The sequence below is a fragment of the Hemitrygon akajei genome, chromosome 12 (assembly GCF_048418815.1).
Source record: "Hemitrygon akajei chromosome 12, sHemAka1.3, whole genome shotgun sequence".
NCBI lineage: Eukaryota > Metazoa > Chordata > Chondrichthyes > Myliobatiformes > Dasyatidae > Hemitrygon > Hemitrygon akajei.
The window spans coordinates 59,174,193-59,189,103 of record NC_133135.1 but is presented as its reverse complement, the minus strand read 5'-3'; the positions used below and the strand labels follow the sequence as shown (position 1 = coordinate 59,189,103).

The 14,911-nt window shown below is 39.3% G+C and overlaps 1 protein-coding gene across 3 annotated transcripts in view; it reads left to right on the top strand.

Moving 5' to 3' along the window:
• ror1 (receptor tyrosine kinase-like orphan receptor 1) overlaps window positions 1-14,911 on the top strand; it is a 273,863-nt gene that overhangs the window by 247,876 nt on the left and 11,076 nt on the right. For 2 of the 3 annotated variants that reach the window (XM_073063201.1, XM_073063200.1), the window contains exons 5-8: window positions 4,744-4,871; window positions 5,597-5,914; window positions 8,233-8,478; window positions 9,003-9,205. In XM_073063201.1, the coding sequence (XP_072919302.1) occupies window positions 4,744-4,871; window positions 5,597-5,914; window positions 8,233-8,478; window positions 9,003-9,205 (895 nt within the window). Of the gene's footprint in view, window positions 1-4,743; window positions 4,872-5,596; window positions 5,915-8,232; window positions 8,479-9,002; window positions 9,206-10,388; window positions 10,456-14,911 lie in introns of those variants that run through there. The other variant, XM_073063202.1, reaches the window with a different exon arrangement.

Genomic DNA, 14,911 nt, shown 5'->3' with positions numbered 1-14,911 from the left:
TGCCTCTCCAAATGCTCATAAATCTTGCCTGTCAGGACCCTTTCCATCAACTTACCAACCACTGAAGTAAGACTCACTGGTTTGTAAGTTCCTGGGCTATCTCTACTCCCTTTCTTGAATAAGGGAACAACATCGGCAACCCTCCAATCCTTTGCAAACATCATTGACAGAGGCTCAGCAAACTCCTCCCTCATCTCCCACAGTAACCTGGGGTACATCTCGTCCAGTCCCAGAGACTTATCCAACTTGATGCCTTCCAAAAGCTCTAGCACATCCTCTTTCTTAATGTCTATATGCTCTCAAGCTTTTCAATCCACTGTAAGTCAACCCTATAATCCCTAAGATCCTTTTCCCTAGTGAATACTGAGGTAAAGTATTCATTAAGTACCTCTGCTATCTCTTCCAGTTCCATACACTCTTTTCCACTGTCACACTTAATTGGTCCTATTCTCTCACGTCTTGTGAAGTACGTTCTTCACATACTTGTAGAATGCCTTGGGGTTTTCCTTAATCCTGTCTGCCAAGGCCTTCTCATGGCCCCTTCTGGCTCTCCTAATTTCATTCTTAAGCTCCTTCCTGCTAGCCTTATAATTTTCTAGATCTCTATCGTTACCAAGTTTTTTTGAACCTTTTGTAAGCTTTTCTTCTTGATTAGATTTTCAACAGCCTTTGTACACCATGGTTCCTGTACCCTACCATCCTTTCCCTGTCTCTTTGGAACATACCTATGCAGAATGCCACGTAAATATCCCCTGAACATTTGTCACATTTCTTCTGTATGTTTCCCTGAGAACATCTGTTCCCAATTTATGCTTCCAAGTTTCTGCCTGATAGCTTCATATTTCCCCTTACTCCAATTAATCCCTTTTTTAACATGTCTGTTCTTATCCCTCTCCAAAGCTATGGTAAAGAAGTTAGAAATGTGATCACTATCTCCAAAATGTTCTCCCACTGAGAGACCTGACATCTGACCAGGTTCATTTCCCAATACCAAATCAAGTACAGCCTCTCCTTTTGTAGGCTTATCTACATACTGTGTCAAGAAACCTTCCTGAACACACCTAACAAACTCCACCCCATCTGAACCCCTTGCTCTAGGGAGATGTCAATCAATATTTGGGAAATTAAAATCTCCTTAATAATCTTAATAGCAACCCTGTTTTTATTACACCTTTCCAGAATCTGTCTCCGTATCTGCTCTTCGATGTCCCTGTTACTATTGTGTGGTCTATAGAAAAACACCCAGTAGAGTTATTGACCCCTTCCTGTTCCTAACTTCCACCCACAGAGACTCCATAGACAATCGCTCTATAACTTCCTCCTTTTCTGCAGCCATGTCACTATCTCTGATCAGCAGTGCCATGCCCCCACCTCTTTTGCCTCCCTCCCTGTCCTTTCTGAAACATCTAAAGCCTGGTGCTCTAAGTAACCATTCCTGCCTCTGAGCCATCCAAGTCTCTGTAATGGCCACAACATCATAGCTCCAAGTACTGATCCATGCTCTAAGCTCATCTGCTTTGTTGATGATGATGCTTGTATTAAAATAGACACAACTCAAACTATCAGTCTGAGTGCATCCCTTCTCTATCACTTGCCTATCCTCCCTCTCGCACTGTCTCCAAGCTTTCTGTATTTGTAAGCTCACTGCCCCTTCCTCTGCCTCTTCAGTTTAGTTCCCACCCCACCAACAATTCTAGTTTAAACTCTCCTAATAGCCTTAGCAAACCTCCCTGCCAGCATGTTGGTCCCCCTGAGATTCAAGTGCAACCCGTCCTTTTTTCACAGGTCACACCCGCCCCAAAAGAGGTCTCAATGATCCAGAAATCTGAATCCCTGTCCCCTGCTCCAATCCTTCAGCCACGCATTTATCCTCCACCTCACTCTATTCCTATACTCACTGTTGTGTGGCACAGGCAGTAATCCCGAGATTACTGCCTTTGAGGTCATGCTTCTTAACTTCCTGTAGTCTGTTTTCACAACCTCCTTCCTTTTCCTGCCTCTGTCATTGGTACCAATATGTACCACAATTTCCGGCTGTTCACCTTCCCACTTCAGGATACCATGGACACGATCAGAAACACCCCGGACCCTGGCACCTGGGAGGCAAACTACCATCCATGTTTCTTTCCTTTGTCCACAGATTTGTTTCTCTGACTCCCTAACTATAAAGCCCCCTATTACTGCTGCCTTCTTCCTTTCAATACCCTTCTGAGCCACATGGCCAGACTCTGTGCCAGAGATGCGGCCACTGTCACTTCCCCCAGGTAGGCTGTCTCCACCCCCCCCCCCCAACTGTACTCAAACATGAGTACTTATTGTTAAGGGGGACAGCCACAGGGGTACTCTGTCATTACCCCTCTCAACCCAATTCTCCTCCCTTTTTCCCGTAACCCTTGACGCCTTGACTAATGAAGGACTCATCAATTTCCAGTTGATGACTTGGCCTCTACAGCTGTCTGTGGGAATAAATCCCACAGATTCACTACCCTCTGGCTGAAGAAATTCATCATCTCTTCTAAATGGACATCACTCTGCTCTTTTGTGACCCTCCCCTCCCCACCTACTATAGGAAACATCCTCTTCACTATCTGTTCTACCTGCCCTTTCAATATTAGATAGGTTTCAGTAAGATTCCCCCCACATCTCATTCTTCTAAACTCCAGTGAGTATATGCCCAGAACCATCAAGTGCATGACATACATTAATCCTTTCATTCCCAGAATCATTCTGGTGAATCTCCTGTGAACCCTCTCCAATGCTGACATATCTTTTCTTAGATAGGGAGTCTAAAACTGCTAACAATACTCCAAGTGTGGTCAGACCAATGCCTTATAAAGCCTCAGCATTACATCCCTGCGTTTGTATTCTAGTACTCTCGAAATGACTGCTAAGATTGCATTTGCTTTCCTTACTAGTGACTCAACCTGCAAGTTAATCTCTAGAGAATCTTGCACTAAGATTCCCAAGTCCTTTTGCACTTCAGATTCTTGAATTTTCTCCTTATTTAGAAAATAGTCTGTGGCGTTATTCCTTCTACCAAAGTGCATGACCAGTCACTTCCCTGCACTATATTCCATCTGTCACTTCTCCCAATAAGTTATTTTGCAAACTCCCTGGGTGTCTCAATATGTCATGACAGCTTGCATTCATCCACACATCCTTTCAAAAAGTAGAGGTCAAAATTATTTATTTTATCTATTTGTTTCCAGTGGTTGGTCAACATTTATAGAGCTTTCTGCCTGATGCACATCTTTGCAACTAATTTCCAAAATTGGTCTTAAAAGGGTTGGGAAGATGAAGAGTAATCAGGGTAATCATGATAATGATATAAAAATTGAAAAGGGGCTGATTAATGTTCCCTCTGATTTGGAATGACCAGTGTGCACAAAAATCTTGTGCTGTGCAGTTTTTTGCCCAGTGTAACAGCATGTGCACACTGACTTTAATAAGTAGAGGTGTTCATGTTAATAGCTAACGAAACACTGTCAGTGAGAATTTTGATCTCATCTGGGTTTGATCGTTTTCACTCTCATTCATCTGTACTCTCACAAAATATATGTAGCAGGTAATGAAGGATTTTCTTGCTGGAGCTTTTGCACGCCGTCCATATGTGATTTGTTTGCTAAATGATGCTTTCAAACGTCAAGTTTCCAAATATCACTCCACTTCTTCCCACTTGCAAATTCTGCAGCAACTTCTGCATTGCGACAATACACGCAGTTAACACCAGTTTCTGTACAGTATTGTACATAAATATTTCTAGTAGCTGTATGTTCCTGACCTCATGAGCTTTTAGTGTAGCAGATTCTACTGTTTCATTAAGCCATTCCGCTTTAAATGAACTAGCAGTTCTTTTGCACTTCACACCCTTTGCTTCTATGGAATTTGATATAGTGAATCTAAAATTTCTAAAATAAAAACAGTATAAGTAAGCCAGTTCTAAAATCTGCAGACAAATCATCGCGAACTCCATGTTGTCAACACCGTCTGCATCAGAAACCGGAAAAGGAGATATGATTGTGCACGATCATGAAATATACATAACATGCCAACAAGGTAGAGGGTGGCAACCTTTTGTGCGCAGTTTAAATTCCTTTATGCACAGACATTAGAGGGAACATTGGGGCTGATACGATGTTTTTAAACAGATTCAAAATACTTCATACAAGAGACTTTTCAGGTGTGATTGCTATTATTGTTTCAGCATACACAGCAGTTAAAGAGCAAAGAACATTTTCATAACCTTAATGAGATGAGTGGCAAGTTAAACTGTTTTAAATGATACTAACAAGATTCCCTGCCACTGGATCTGCTTAGATTGTGCAACTACCTATAGGTCTTGGAATAGTCCCTGTAATGATACTTAAAACAGTATAATATTTAATTGTGAAAAGACAGTTTGACAGTTTCTCTGGATATAGTCATAAAGAATCACCAATCATATTAAAATGCCAGTGATTTTAGAGGGGACAGGGAGAATAACTGGGAAGGGAAAGAACTCCAACCCATTAATGCAAGTATGAGCACTTAAAAAAAAATTTCTGTGTGAAGAGAGCCAAAATTAGAAGCTCACTGAAACCCTTCATTCTTTTTTTTAAGTGCCTTTTTTTCAAAATGTTCTTGGATAGTTTCTGAACATTAAACGGTTCGAAATTGTCAGAATTTTTTGCAACAGTGCCCTCTATTGACCAGTAACTTGTGCCTTATCTTGAATTCACTTCCAATTTTCCTTTCATCCTGCAGAGTTACATTTGAAGAAGATGGCTTTTGTCAGCCCTACAGGGGAATCGCCTGTGCAAGGTTCATTGCAAACAGCAGCATTTATGTGGACTCTCTACAGATGCAAGGAGAAATTGAAAACCAGATCACAGGTATAAGAAGTATAATAAATAAACTGTTCTTATATTCACACATGCTTATAGTTGCCACCTGCTTTCAAATTTTCAACAGTGCTGGTTAAAAATTTTCAGATGGTTTCTGGGATTTGCTTAGTTAGGAGAAGTGCTGATTCATAATGGTGTAGGTTCTATCATTACTAGTCAACTTCTAGTGACTTGACCAGATGACCATTCTAAACACACAAGCCTAGATCACAGAACAAAACAAATTTAGATACAAGGCTAGAAAGCAAAGGTATACATATTCCTGCGGGTCTCATCGAAGAGCTAGCGTGAGTGAAAACCTGGGGTGATTATTTCCACTTTCTTTATTCTGAAAAGTTTTTAATCAGTTTCAGGATTTCCCTTGCAATCTTAGTTGAGATATTAGATCCCAACAGAAAAACTCACTATGTATTGGTTTAAAAGTGTACGTAACGCCTTAGTTACACAATTATTAGTGCATATTCTCTAGTTATTTATAAAGGGGTAGTTGGATAATTTGTGAAAAATTAGTCAATTGAATAGATAATTCTGTTTTTTACAAAACAGAACATCATACATAAATGCATTTATGCTGATGAAGTTAGTAAAGAATCTCTGTAACTTCTAGTTTTTCATTTTCTTGACTCTGTGTTGATTTCTCCTGTCTGATGTAATTACTGTTGTTGATTTGGAAAACTTAAAGCAATAAATTATCTTTCTTATTTGTTCTGCAGCTGCTTTCACAATGATTGGAACCTCAAATCACCTAACTGACCGGTGTTCTCAGTTCGCCATCCCTTCACTCTGTCATTTTGCATTCCCATACTGTGATGACACGTCGTCAATACCCAAACCTCGGGACCTTTGCAGGGATGAGTGTGAGATCCTGGAAAATGATCTGTGCAAGACTGAATATATCTTTGCCAGATCAAATCCTTTGATCCTAATGAGACTGAAGCTACCAAACTGTGAAGATCTCCCCATGCCAGACAGCCCGGAGGCAGCAAACTGCATGCGCATCGGAATTCCAATGGCAGAGCCTATAAATAAGAGTAAGTAAATTTGACTGAAGGACAATATTCATAAAGTGCTAGTTTTGACAGCTGTCTTCAGAATATTGCTTTTACATATTTTTCCATTAATATTTTGCTGTTTCACCCTTTTTGGAAGGCAGCAATTGATGTGAGCTTGAATCAGCTTAATAAACAACATGGAAGTTATCTCATTCAATTGCTATTCTTTAATAAGATAATGATCAGTATTTCACCATCAGAATGATGCAGCTCTATAAAACTCTGGTTAGGCCACACTTGGAGTACTGTGTTCAGTTCTGGTCGCCTCACTATAGGAAGGATGTAGAAGCATTGGAAAGGGTACAGAGGAGATTTACCAGGATGCTGCCTGGTTTAGAGAGTATGCATTATGATCAGAGATTAAGGGAGCTAGGCAATATGAGAGGAGACATGATAGAGGTATACAAGATATTAAGAGGAACAGATAGAAGTCGACAGCCAGCGCCTCTTCCCCAGGGCACCACTGCTCAATACAAGAGGACATGGTTTTAAGGTAAATGGTGGGAAGTTCAAGGGGGATACTAGAGGAAGGTTTTTTTACTCAGAGAGTGGTTGGTGCGTGGAATGCACTGCCTGAGTCAGTGGTGGAGGCAGATACACTAGTGAAATTTAAGAGACTACTAGACAGGTATATGGAGGAATTTAAAGTGGGGGGTTATATGGGAGGCAGGGCTTAAGGGTCAGCACAACATAGTGGGCTGAAGGGCCTGTACTGTGCTGTACTATTTTATGTTCTAGAACTATTCCATCATGAAGGACACAATTAATGCTCCTGGTCTTGCAACACACAATGCATTGCAATCAGGGGTAGTCACCCTGAAAAAATGCTTTCCTAACAACTCTGACTGAGGAGGAATTGAATTGAATTGACTTTCTTTCTTACATCCTTCACATTCATGAGGAGTAAAAGTAGTAAAATTCTTTGTTATATCTCTGTCTAAATGTGCAATGTGCAATCATAGTCATTTATAATAATTTATTATAAATAGAACAGTCAATGTAACATAGAAATACACTCAAATCAGTGTGAGTTAATCAGTGGAAAAAGCTTTCCTGGAGCCTGTTGGTCCTGGATGGTAGCAGCTGGAATAAATTGTGGTTGGGGTAACTCAGAACCCCAGCCACAATCTATACATCTGACACCACTGTGTCAGAGAGATGACTTCTTCCCTGTGAACCACCTCATTATTGAGATTAGGCCAATCAATGTAGTGTTGTCGGCAAATTTAATTAGCAAGTTAGAGCTGTGGGTGGTGACACAGTGATTGGTATACAGGGAGTAAAGGGAGGACTTAGTCCACAGCCCTGAAGGGCTCCTATGTTGAGAGTCAGAGGGGTGGTGATGAGGGAATCCACTCTTACTACCTGCCAGCGATCTAACAAGAAGTCCAGGATCCAGCTGCACAAGGCAAGGTCAAGACCAAGGTCACTGAGCTTCCTGTCAAGCCTGGATGGAATTACAGACAGACATTTTTGATACTGAGGGAAATTGGGATTCGTTACAGCCATGCCAACCAAGAATAGTGTAGAAATATAGCAATATAAAACCATAAATAATTAAATAATAATAATTTAATAATATGGTGTTGAATGCTGAACTGTGGTCCAAGAACAGCATTCTCACATAAGCATCCTTCTTCTCCAGATGAGACTGAGATTGATTATGTTTTTAGCACAGCTCAAGACTAACTGCTTAAGCTATCAGAGACCTTGAGGTAGTTCCTGCTGTGCATAGTTTGGTACAACACAAAGTGATACTCCTCTAGGGAATTAGTATTGGGTGCCTCAGTCAAATAGTTATAGATTAAATATGAAGTAAATATGGGGTTGCCTTCGAACAAGTAGAAAACAAGAGATACTGTTCTGTTCTCTGCTAACATAAACGTGGAATGCTCACCTGCACATTCTTTTGCATTCTTGCCGGTTTTCTCTACATCCTCAGCCCTTTCCTAAGTGTAGTTAATGGCTCCTTTTGAGAACACTGTTTTGTGGACAGTAACTAGCCACGTTGCATGTGTGGTAATGAGCTACAACAAACTCTTTTACCACAACAGGCCAATGGTGTCTTTACAGCAGGGACAGATGTATGGCTATCAAGGGCTCGACGTGGCCTTTATGAATCTGGGGCTTTTCCAGTTTCACTGTTGACACCAGCTGAGGTCAGCACAAATTAGGGAGTGGTCTTAAGAATCTTACTAGTTTATAATTGGGTTGTAAGTTGATTGGTTCATCTGGAAAACATGGCATGAATTCCTGCTAAGTCTTTTCGCTGAGAATTGTTTTATTTATACCTGCAGATCACAAATGTTTTAATATCAGTGGTAATGACTACCGTGGCACAGTGAGTGTGACCAAATCAGGGCGGCAGTGCCAGCCATGGAACTCCCAATATCCACATAGTCATTCATATACAGCTGTTAAATATCCTGAACTCAATGGTGGCCATTCCTATTGCCGGAACCCAGGAAATCACAAGGATGCTCCATGGTGCTTTACACTGGATGAAGCTGTTAAATTGGAGTTGTGTGAAATTCCTCTCTGTGGTAAGGATCACCGATTTAAATTTCTTAAGTTGACTCCAGATATGGTGCAATAAATCAGAGTACTTAATCTTATTCTCATGTTCTGAAAGGAAATCTAGAACTAGGGAGCATAGACTGTGGATAAATGGCTACCTATTTAAAATGAGCTGGAATTTCATGACTGAGAGCTGTGAATCTATGGAAGTTTCCCCTTCAGAGAGCTGTGGAGAATCTGTCATTAAGTTAAATTGAGCCTGGGATAGAGAAAATTGTAGATTTTAGAAGAATCAGCTATGTGAGAAACGTGCAGAAAGGTGAAGTCAAGGGCAAGATCAGATCCACAGTCTTGAGGGACTGAGTGGCCTTGAATAGACTGAAACAGTCGTTGATATGGTACACCATAACCAGCCAAGCCATCTAATTGCCGTTTGTGGAACCTTGCTGCTCACAAGTTGATTGCCTCGTCTCTCTAAATTTTTTTCTTACTGGAGTATGCTATATTGTATTTTGTTTTTAATGCATTCTAACTTTTTCATGCTAACCAGATTCCAATGAAAGCAACAAGATGGAAATTCTGTATATCCTGGTCCCCAGTGTGGCAATTCCTCTGGCAATTGCTCTTTTGTTCTTCTTTATCTGTATTTGTCGTAATAATCAAAAGGCATCGACTCCTGTCAATCAAAGACAGCCAAAACCTATGCGAGGCCAAAATGTTGAAATGTCCATGCTCAGTGCATACAAACCGAAGGTAAGAAATGTTTATTTTAACATTTATGTATTTTCCCACCATTACACTTTTGCACAACGATTTTACTTCCATCTACTTTATCAGTTCTTGTCCTTACTGTGAACTCTACCTTGACTTAACCACATGTGCAATAATAAGAAACTTTTCCCAAGAAATTTCTGTACTATTCCAATTTTACCTACAATATGTCACAGCAAATCAGTGGAAAGTCTTATCATACACATTAAGTAAGAGTGTTCTGTCACAATTCACCAGAACAACCCAAGTGATTGAGAGCAGGTTTTAAGAAATTCCCTTTCATTAAAATGCCTCAAAAGTATAGCCAACATCCATTTCATTGATCCTTAATATACATTTCCAGTCACAGTGTTAATAGCTTTTGCACTCGTGTATAATGTGGAACTTCGACACATTTTGCTCTCTGAAGCATTTGGGTAGTGGGTGGGAAGTTAACCAAAAAGATGTAAGGTTATGATTGAGACCACAAGGGGGCAATATCTGCATTGATGTACTGAAATTGAAAATATTGATCATTGTTAGCCCATCATTTGCTTCAGTTGGTCTTTTACAGAAACTAATTTAAATTAAATTCTTTGTTTCAGTTGGCTTGATTGACAGTTGGTTTGTTGATGATTACAGTTGTAGTAATCATTTGACAGAAGAATGTTGTATTATTCTGTAAGAAATGTTGTTATACAGTATCTGAGAATTGTGTCCCAGTGGGGAAAAAAACACACCATGTAATGAGTATCATGTAGTCTACCAGATAATTGCAGAAAACACATTCGATGTATATATGTTTTAAAAATAGAAATCATTCTCCAATCTCTGCTGGAAAGATACTGAAACAGTGCAGGGTTTCTCCTGGCATTTGCAGCATACTACACAATGATGCCAGTCAGTTTATTTTAACATTTGCATTTCTGCTGGTCCAAAGTACATGGCACTCTGGGACCATCTCATGGCTTAGGAACTGGATATCAGCAATCGGGTGGAAACTAAAACTCATTTCCATGTATTTGAAGATATTGAGGAAACCCTAAAATAAGGAGGGGTAACTGGAGCTAAATTTAAAATATCTTGTGTGCTTTTACAAAGCATATTTTGGAAATTACTGATGCCCATCTGTATATTCAATTGTGTTTTACTCACAAGCAGTATTCTGCATTGTTATGTTTTACAGAAATTGGTTTAGAATTTATACTGTCAAATACCTAAGTGAAGGATACGGATCAAAGTTGTTAAACAGAGATGTAACCAAGATTTGTAATTTCTGTCATATTGGGAACCTTTCAGTAAGCCTCAAGCATAGTATACTGAGGTTACTGGGTGGAGTAGGTTTGGATGTGATAATCCTGAGCTCAATAATACTTTCGATGTTAAATTATCAGTCTTGTTCCCTGTTACTGATGTGCATTGACATGTAAATCAATGTGAAATGGTGGGCAAAGAATAAACGATATCCTTGGATTTAACAGTCAGCTAATAGTTTCTCCATCATATTCCTTATCATAAATATTAAAATATTTGTGACTAAGGATCTGCAATAAACGTATCAGTATCACCTTCCTTTGATTCCTTAGTAACAGAAAATTGATATAGAATGGAATGATTCAGTTTGTGAAATTGCTATCTTGATGACTTTGAAGAGATTCTTCTTCTGGGCCGTGCACCCTGGACAGTGTGGACAGGTTTATAGTTCTTTTTATCAGCTCTCTTCCCGCTTTTCCTGAAATGACTGACTCTTGTTGGAATACAGGTCCACAGGTGCTGCCAGCATTCCAGTGCCTCACCCCAGTGAGCTTTCTTCATGGCTGAGCCTAGATGGTAAGCAGTTTGACTGAGGGGCCCATCACAGCTGCCTTCAAAGCCTGCTCCTTCCTAACGTCCACACCCAGAAGTGGGAATACTGGATAATTTTATCTCTCCTCCTGATATTTCCAGCATTTAGGCAAATAACAATACATTTGCATTGCTCAAGCTAAATTCAACTTATTTTGAATCAGCCTACTCTGGGGTAAATCGGTAAAGCTCATGTTCTTCCTCTGAAGCACTTGTTTGGTTGCAATTGATCACTACCTACCAAAACAGCCAACTATTCACCATGCTACTCCAATTGTGAGCCAACAGGGGAAAGGCTGTTTGTACAACTGAAGAGTCGCCATAGTAGTGCTGTTTCCCCATTTTACATTGTCTGATGTCCTGATAGCCAAGACTTTTTTTGAATGAAATGCCCAGAATTCTATAGGTCTCTCAGCACTTCATTAGACTCACCCAGCACGTTGCTCTGAAAACAGTCAACACTTACTTACACAGCGTCTGACGTGTACTCTTCGCTGGGGGTGCTCATTGCCGACCCTTGGGCTGAAGCAGAGAAAGAATCTCATTTTCTGACCGCAGACCTCTCATATCTGATAACCCCAAAACTTTAACTGAAAGTAGTCAGTTCTGTGAGAACCCTAAAATGCTAATAATGGATGGCTATTACAGAATTTGCATCTCATATCTTTTTGGATGGGATAAAAAACCAAATCATATGACTGTCTGATGCAACTCTTCGTTTAAAAAAAAGTATCTTCTTGTATCATTAGCCTTGTTTCAGGGTACAATAAAGTGTTTGGATAATAATGCAATTAGTTTAAAATGCCAACAAGATAAAGGAAGTACGCATTCCCAGGTATGGGGAATCTGCTCATGCTGTGTGGGCCAAGCTTTTATGCCTGCTTCTGTCTTGACTGCTTGAGATGAGAATCGTTTACACTGTTTGGTCAGTTGTGCTTTAACAAGTAATTTAGTGTCAGATTTAATAATACTATGACATATTCCCAAGGAAATGTAGTCAGCAAGCTATCTAAAATAAGTTTTTAAAAGATGAATCCTGTCCTAATGGTTATGTATCATGTTTCAACAGTATAACATGGGCTTAAATGACCCTCTGTCTGTTGAAATTTCATATCAACACCTGTAGTATTATGTCTGCAACATAAATCAATTAATTTCTACCAGTGTAAATTATCCTGACATCTTTTACATGTTTTGCAATGTCATCACTGAGCTGAAGAGGAGGCATCCAATAATGATTCAGAGCAGAAACTGTTTCAAAAGCTGGGGAAGAGATTTTTCCTTATCAGATTCACTGTTGGAAATTTGAGCTTTAAAACCTAAACATTCTTGTACTTCACTTCCAAAATTTAGTTCTGTCAGTCAGGCTGCATCCAGTATAGTGCTGAGGACTTATATTTGTTTGTTTATTTCCTCTCTTTCCTTGGATCTTGCGCATTGCTGACAAATCTGTGATTGATAGAGGTGGGGGTGAGTGATCCTTGGTCATCTTCACAGTTTTCTGCTCGACTCTCAATAAAACTGCTGTTGGGAAATTTGTGTAGACTATTGATGCAAAACCATATCAGACAATCTTCAATGCAGTGCTAAACAAGTGATGGGGAATACTGCATATTTTTAGAGGCCAAGTTTCCTTCTGTTTCATGTGAAAGCTTTGATTCTTGCTAGGCTATTGATATATTACAGTCTTTCCTGGGTTCTGGGGTTTGAAGGATCCCTTATGCTGATTGTGCGGAAGTGAGTAGAACTGGCAAAAGATCATCATTAAATCCTGGATGTAGTAGCAGCCAAGACATTTTTTTGCAAGTCTCTAATTCAACATCATGATGTCAAAAGCACGCCATCTTCCAGATAGTCCTTTCAATTAAGTTATCATCAGTTAATATATAAGACAAAGTATCTTTTCCCTTCCAGTTTCCTTTATTGTCTCCAGTTCAACTGACAGTCCAAACTGAGATGTATTCATTTTGACATCTCAGCTGTGGATGTGCATCAACTGATTTGAGTCTGCTGCAGCTAAAAAGTTTTTTCCCGCCCTTCACCAGGTTCATCAGCTATCCATGTTGAACTGCTAATAATAAATGCCGGAATTTCTAATTTATTGTCAGGAAAAGTCAAATTTACTGTTTGAAAGAAACCATCTGCTTTCTACCTCCCCATGACAATGCACATCTGTGTCTCATAATTTTTGGGAATTTTCATTTGAAATCCACATTCTTCATTGTGATACTTTTCTTAACCCTCAGAGAGAAAGATTAACCCACTTTTGTCCTCTAATTCTAATCTTAATAATGTTGGCAAAGAGCCACCATCCAACATCGGGTTATATCCCTGCCAGAAATGTCAGTTTCCTGCATCCTATGGTCTTCTGAGGCTCCTGCTTTGACAGCAGCTTTATCATTGTCCATTGCATGTTTGCATTAGGATTTAACCAAGTCCTACATCATCTCTTCAATCATTTTTACTCATGGACCGCCTTTCCTCTGCTTTGAAATTTCCGCTAGTTTAATGCATCTTTTGCCCTTTAACTGATTTCATACCGTTCTCATATTTTCCACTGTTATTGGAGCTGCTCTTAATTGTCCATGCTATGTATAATTTAAGAGTTTTGACCTCATGACCGCAACTTAAATGCGTTTTGGCATGGCCATTCTATTGATTGTCCTGCTGTCTACATTATGTATTATAGGGCTCCGCTCTTGGAGTCTTTAAACTATTTCAAAACTAGTTGTGTTAAAAAAAAGTATTGTTACGTGACCCTAAACATTGTTCCATTTATTGTTTATCAAATTTTGTTTAAATTATTACATGGGCAGTCAATAGCTCATCACCTGACTTTGTTATCAATTTCAGGGTTTTCTCACTACTGTATTCTCTTCTCAAGACTCCCATCCTCACTGTCCACTCCTTATAAATTTAACAACATAGTTTTCAGTATGCTTTCATGTCATACACTATTCATACTTTAAATCTACAGACATCTCTCAGAATAGTAACTGACTCATTACCTCTTGATCTCCTTTGTTCCCTAAAGTGAGACAATGAAAGTCTTGTTCCTTTCTATGTTTTTTTTCTCACTAGTCTAACCAGCAGCTGTCACCTCCTCTTTCTGGTAGATCCACACACTTCATCCATCAGCATTACGGGATTCTCTTGCTGTGAGTTCAAATAGAATTCCCATCTCTTCTGTTGCTTAAGCTGCCTCCAGGAAGTCTGGTTTCAGTTTTTTACTTTAGACCCTTCTTTTTGTCTCAACATCTCTCAAGTCTTATAAAGTTCAGGCATATCCCAAAAGTGATTACTGCTTCTGTATCTGAGGTTGTTATAGCACCTGCCTCACACTTAAAAGATTTAATAAAAATCCTGTTTTTATTTGAAGAACCGTACCACTCACCAAAACCTTGAGTCTTTTTCCCTGCATTGCAGGATTGCCTTTATCACCAATTTATTCTCTAATGAACTTCCTTGCTTTATTTTGCATTAAAAATATTCTGTTTCTTTCTTGTTCCTTTCCATATTATTACAGTTGAATTCAAAACTTTTTCTCAAACTCGTACAAGAGTTTTAGCTCCTTCAATCTTCCCCATTTCCAGTAATCCTCACACTGTTACAAGCTGAACTTCATATGATCCAATTTTGATTTATCTTCATTTTCAATCTTCCTGGACTTCCTCTTACAAATTTTAAACTTGCTTTTCTGATTCTCAATTAAAAGCAAATCAGTAAAATGGTGCATCCTGAGATCACTTGGAGTTCTTCCAGCTGTAATTAACTAACTTATTATTGACTGAGACTGAACAAGATCTTCTTGAGTCTGAGATGAAGTAATATGTCCTGTGAACTGTTTAATGACTATTTATTGGA